Source organism: Solanum tuberosum, unplaced genomic scaffold (assembly GCF_000226075.1).
Source record: "Solanum tuberosum cultivar DM 1-3 516 R44 unplaced genomic scaffold, SolTub_3.0 contig00212, whole genome shotgun sequence".
Taxonomy (NCBI): domain Eukaryota; kingdom Viridiplantae; phylum Streptophyta; class Magnoliopsida; order Solanales; family Solanaceae; genus Solanum; species Solanum tuberosum.
The window spans coordinates 1-3,532 of record NW_006240669.1 but is presented as its reverse complement, the minus strand read 5'-3'; the positions used below and the strand labels follow the sequence as shown (position 1 = coordinate 3,532).

The window sequence follows — 3,532 nt, the reverse complement described above, 5'->3', positions numbered from 1 at the left end:
ACAAGCTTATTTCTCTAAGAAGTCGGAGTTTGAGAAGTTAAGCCAGCAGGGAAATAAGCAGAATATACCAAAGAAGAATTGTGATCAAATTCAGCAGCTTGAATCATCGTCTGTTGTGGCATCCTTAGATACTGCTGCTAGTGAAAGTGGAATAGCTAAAAGAATCGATTCTCAAGGGGAAGAACCTAAATCTTCTAAAGCAACCTCATGTGTAAAGGCTAATGCCCATAGCGCTGAGTCATCTGATGAGTGTAGTATTACTACAAGCTGTGATCATAAACCCAGGATAAGCTTAACTGGAATCCGTAGGCGAAAGAGCGGGAGATATGCAGCTGTGATTACAGACCCAATTAAGCACAAGGAAGTATGCTTGGGCACTTTTGACTCTATTGAAGAGGCTTCACATGCTTATTTGTCTAAGAAGTCTGAGTTTGAGAAATTGAGACAACAGGGAGATAAGAAGAATAAACCGAAGAAAAACTGTGATCAAATTCAGCAACCTGAATCACAGTCTGTTGTGGCATCCTTAGATACTACTACTCGTGATAGTGGAAGTGCTAAACGAATCGATTCTCACAAAACAACAACACATCTTATTGGAGCTTACAGGAGCAAGACAGCAGGGAGATATAGGTCTGAGATTACAAACCCCATCACTAAAAAGAAAATTTGGTTGGGGACTTTTGACAGTGCTGAAGAGGCTTCCCACGCTTATCAATCTAAGAAGCTTGAGTTTCAGAAATTAGTCGAAGCAAAGCAGCAGCAATGCACTAATAAGCAAAGGAAATCAGAGAAATTAGTCAGTGTCAGGCAAGGACATGAAAATGTAAATTGTGAACCATTTCATCTCGAATCAGCTAGTGGATCACCAGATATTGATGTTCTGTTCTCAAATTCATCTAATGAAGGGACTGTCCGAAGTATTGATTCTTATCAGTCTAATAAATTCGATCTTCTGAGTTCAAAGGAGGTCGAGCTGCAAAGCAATATGCTAACAGAGTCTAGTGCAGGGAAGAAGCAAGAAGGCCAAGAGGATGATAAAGATTTATGGAAGGGGGAATGGATGCAACTTCCAGGTGATAACAGGGCAGTCATGTTTTCACTGAAACTGGGCTTACCAATCATCGATAACTATGGATATCTTTTAGGTGAGTTCAGCACTTTGGATGATCTCAGTATTTCTGTAACTGAGGATGACAATCATTGATAACGTAACTATGTTTCACATAGCTTAGGAACTGTAAGTTTGTAAATTGCAAGAAGATTTTTGGATTTGCTTGCAGTTTTAGGATTCTGTAGATAGTAGTAATAGGTAAGCTTCTTGCAATTTTTGGTCATCCTAACTATTTCATGAGCATCAGTGATGCAGGCATAAGTCAAGTCTGATATTTTCCTTGTAAAAAAGAAGCAAAATTTGAACTTGTAAATACCACACAACAGAGAACTATAAATCCAAGAAACACAAAGAACAATAAATTAAGAAACAAAAGGAAAATTTCCGCCATAACTTGGGACGTGTGTAGTTAGGATTCTTTGATACTGCTAACGAGTGTGTATTGAATCCTCCAAAGATAATGAATTTTTGAAGAATCTGACACGAGTGTATGATACTATTTTTGAAGAGTTCAAATAACATAGCGTGCTCTACCATCTGAGCTACATCCTCAATATTGTCAAAAATTGCAGATGACTAGTAATATCGAAATTAGTATTATGATCCAATGATCAGTAATTTACACCCTTTGCATGTTTCAAATCAAGAAATACAGGTTAGGTATAAAGAGAAGTAGTTTCTAAGCCATTTATAATTGCTTTTTAAAATGGCATCTTTTTCATAAAATATACTTATTCACGTTAAACAAATAGAAGACCTAAAAAAATTATTTTGTTTTATTCATTTTGTGAAAGAGCATTTTTTTTTTAATTCTATTTATCATTCAGCTGATGTAAATATACAACACTTGAGAAAATGAGAAAATTGTAATGATTATTTCTTTATAAAGAAAAAACTTGAATGCTACTACATTCTTTACTAAGAGGTCCTAAATTTGTGTTGCAATTCTTGAGATGTCTTTTGTAAGCCTTCTGTAGAACCTCACAGGTTTAAGGAATGTTCGATATTCATAATAGAGCCCGATTAAATCCGAGTTCGTGCCGAAAAGTCCCACATTGAGAGGTAAAAACTAATTGGAATAAAATAGAGTGAGCCAATAATATCGCAAGACTATAAGTGTGGTTATTAGAAATTTATTCGTACCAAGTGTTCTACACAAAACGAATAAATGTATTACATGTAAATGCATATATATATTATGTATAGTATATTCTTACTTCATCAAAATACTTAATTATGTGTTAAGTCAAAACACTCGATAGAGATAAATATTTATCAAAGAAAGAAACACACATTAAATGGCTTGCTATGAAGCACGAGTGGAGTTCCAAAGTATCACTTCCTCCGACTCGTGAAATTTTCATTGTCGAGAGTCAATTTCATTAGTATTTTAAAATTATATTGAATTGTAAATATTAACAATATTTAAATTAAATTCACATAGTTTATATTTCGAAAAGCCAAAAATAATATGGGAAAGAGGGATAGTATACTCTGCATGCATAGGTGAGTTCAGAAAGGAAGTTATCAGTTACAACAAACCCCAATTTCCCTCTTTCATTTCACCAAAAATACTCCGACCCTGATACTGGGTCCCTAAACGGGTCATCTTCATCAGTTCATCGGCCGGTACCGGAGTTTCTGAGATTTTTTCTGGTAAAGGTAAAGCCTATTTACTCCTTTTCAGCTCAATCACATGGACATTAAAGAGGGATTGAGCTCTAAGAAATTAGTAGTCAATATCAAGCAAGGGATGAAACTCGAATCAGATGAGTGTAATACCAGTACAAACTGCAATCCTAAAGCGAAGATAAGCTTACCTGGAATCCGAAGGCAAAAGAATGGGAGATATGGTGTTGAGCTTACAGATCCAATTAGGCATAAGAGAGTCTGGGTAGGCACTTTTGACACTGTTGAAGAAGCTTCACAAGCTTATTCCTCTAAGAAATCTGAGTTTGAGAATGAGAAATTAAGGCAGCAGGGAAATAAGAAGAGTAAAAGAATCCGCAAAACGATAGGTATGGTTGAGGTTCACAAGAGAGGGAAATATAATTCTGAGAAATCAGAGGAATTAGTCAATGTGAAGCAAGAAAATGAAAATGTAAATCGTGAAATATTTCAGACTGAATCAGCTGGTGGATCGGAAATTGATTTTCCGATCTCAAATTCATCTAACGGAGGAACTGAGAAAAGGATTGATTTGCACGAAATAGGTGCTGTTGAAGAAGCTTTTCGTATTGCTAAAGAGGGATCCAGAGTGTTTAAAATGGCTAATGTTTGTGGCACAAAATCATCTGATGACTGTAACAATACTACAAGTTGCAATCCTGAAGTTAAGGTAAGCTTGATTGGAACCCGAAAGCAAAAGAATGGGAGATATGCAGCTGTGATTACAGATCCATTTACGCATAAGAGAGT

The 3,532-nt window shown here is 35.8% G+C and overlaps 1 protein-coding gene across 1 annotated transcript; it reads left to right on the top strand.

Annotated features, from left to right (window-relative positions):
* Positions 1-2,810: 2,810 nt before the first annotated feature.
* LOC107059388 (ethylene-responsive transcription factor RAP2-12-like) lies at positions 2,811-3,452 on the top strand (the record flags this gene model as incomplete). The annotated part of the gene is made up of 1 exon (XM_015305903.1): positions 2,811-3,452. A coding segment is annotated over exon 1 (642 nt), but the record flags the coding sequence as incomplete, so codon positions are not given.
* Positions 3,453-3,532: the final 80 nt, after the last annotated feature.